The sequence below is a fragment of the Pundamilia nyererei genome, unplaced genomic scaffold (assembly GCF_000239375.1).
Source record: "Pundamilia nyererei isolate P.nyererei 1_Seehausen unplaced genomic scaffold, PunNye1.0 scaffold00003, whole genome shotgun sequence".
NCBI classification, from domain to species: domain Eukaryota; kingdom Metazoa; phylum Chordata; class Actinopteri; order Cichliformes; family Cichlidae; genus Pundamilia; species Pundamilia nyererei.
In genome coordinates this window covers 6,507,758-6,509,961 of record NW_005187404.1, presented here as the reverse complement: position 1 = coordinate 6,509,961, position 2,204 = coordinate 6,507,758, and the positions used below count along the sequence as shown (strand labels likewise).

Below are 2,204 nucleotides of genomic sequence, written 5' to 3'. Positions count from 1 at the left end.
TTCCACAACAAAAACATGTATTAGTAAGACTCTTTTCCGCTGGGAAGTGACATGGCGGTCCTGCCATTTCCTTCGGATCTTCTCCTCTCTCCGTTCACGTTTGACCTCATCTAGCATCTGCTCCTCTTCCTAGAAAAAAGACAGAAAGAAAAACACCTCCCTCGCCCAGCCTTGATTATTAATATGATCTAACAATTTGTCGTGGAAGTTTCCATTTAATAAAGCCTGCAGAGAAACAGTGAGCGGTGGCTGACAACCTTTAATCAAAAAAGAACAGAAATCCAGGCTTGGGGAGAGAAGCCATCCTCGCTGACGGTTGGCAGAGTCTCTCCCTGAAGCCAGCAGGGCCCTGAGTTTAAATACCATCATATCATTTAAATAAATGAAAAAAAGAAAAACAATTCCAGACCAAATAATTATATTTTTCCTTAAAGGTCAAGGTGGTGGAGGGTTTATTCCAGGTGTTCGTGGAGGTGGTGGAGGAGGATTTTTACCAGGATATGGATGTAAGCATGCCACGTGGACATAATATTTTTAGATATTTCAAGGATTCAATTATATTTTTCAATCTTATTCACGTTGTCCTGATAATCTTACCTTTTGTCTTTACTTTGGTGCAGCTTTGGCAGCCAAACCTCCTAAATATGGTGAGACTTTGATATTCACAGTTTGGTACCTCATAATATTTGCCAAACGTATTCCACCTGTACAAGTCTATCAACATTTTAATACATAAATCCAGTGATACAGTTTTTGTTAAAGGTTGTGCCTTTAATGCAATATTGGATTTAATTTGGTTTGTTAAAGCTGTGCTGACACATTTTATAGGAGTGCCAGGAGCAGGCCTAGGAGGAGGGGTTGTCCCAGGAGGAGGAGGGGTTTTCCCAGGGGGAACAGGACAGGTAGTCCCTGGTGGTGGATTGGGTGGTAAGTCGCTAAAGGTTTGGGGTTTTTTAAAAGAACTTCTTCTCTGTCGTTTGTGATAATTCAGCAGCAAGCTTTGTTTGGTTTCTTACAGGTTTTGGAGGTGGTGCTGGAGTCAAACCACCAAAGTATGGTAAGGCTTTTGTTTTGATTGCACTCTAGAATAATATGATGAAAATAACACCAATGCAATATGGAGAGAAATACTAAACTGTATTAGCAGCAGTACGTGGATCACACTCCCCTGCTGAAAAACGTAGGAGGCAGAAATAAGTATAAAACTGCATAAATCCTGCACGTTGAGAAATATTTCCTCGGGCATGAATGTATTCTCACTCATTAATCTAACTTCACTTTAGATTTTAATACTTGAACTAATTGTACCACCTGCACTAATGTAGGAGTTCCTGGAGGAGCCGGAACAGGGCTAGGACCTGGAGGAGTTCCTATTGGAGGAGTTGCAGGTGGACCGTACTCCCCCGCCGCAAAAGCTGCTAAATACGGTACGGTGAAACGACCACACAAGCATATGAGTGCTGCAAAATATTGGACACATTTCCTTGATGATTCTGAGAGAAAGAGTGCAGTTTTCTGTCACTTCAAGCATTTTTCACTTAATCATTTCTATAAATTTTTATATTGTCTTAGTTGCAAATTAATGATGCAGCTGGTTCTGGTTCTTTTGATTAGGAGTTGGAACTGGAGGTCTACCTGGAGGTACTGCATGAAAACACCAAACAGCCATTGAGTGTGATTATAGAATTCAACTAACATCAAACAATGTCATGATATGAGTATTAATGACATTGTGTTTTTACACAGGATTTCCAGTTGGAGCAAAAGCACCAAAATACGGTAAGAACCTCAAAACTAATAGAAAAAGCTACATTGTTTTATAATAAAGATGCAAAGATGCAGAAGTTGGTTAAAAGATAAAATACCAAATCACAGCCAATTACAGTCAACTGGAGTAAAGCTTCATCCACCAATGACATCAGGTATCAGGGTCCATGTCATGATGGGAAACAAGTTAGGGTTCTGGCAAATTATAGACAGAATTTGGATGAATTTAAAATGTTGTATCATTGCAGTAGTTCCAGGAGTGACTCCATACACACCTGTCAGTTTTCCAAATGGCTCTGTTGTACCTGGTCAATTAGTTCCTGGAAAACCAGGTAAAGCTTAGAGTACAGCTTCTTGTTTGTTTGTTTGTTTGTTTGTTTGTTTGTTTGTTTGTTTGTTTGTTTGTTTGTTTGTTTGTTTGTTTGTTTGTTTGTTTG

General features: G+C 39.5%; 1 protein-coding gene across 2 annotated transcripts in view; it reads left to right on the top strand.

Moving 5' to 3' along the window:
- Window positions 1-2,204, top strand: part of elna (elastin a) — a 52,940-nt gene that overhangs the window by 36,330 nt on the left and 14,406 nt on the right. For both annotated transcript variants that reach the window (XM_005720810.2, XM_013911148.1), the window contains exons 21-28: window positions 435-506; window positions 621-647; window positions 829-927; window positions 1,019-1,057; window positions 1,326-1,427; window positions 1,615-1,641; window positions 1,747-1,779; window positions 2,016-2,099. In XM_005720810.2, coding sequence (XP_005720867.1) covers window positions 435-506; window positions 621-647; window positions 829-927; window positions 1,019-1,057; window positions 1,326-1,427; window positions 1,615-1,641; window positions 1,747-1,779; window positions 2,016-2,099 — 483 coding nt within the window. The remainder of the gene's footprint in view (window positions 1-434; window positions 507-620; window positions 648-828; window positions 928-1,018; window positions 1,058-1,325; window positions 1,428-1,614; window positions 1,642-1,746; window positions 1,780-2,015; window positions 2,100-2,204) is intronic.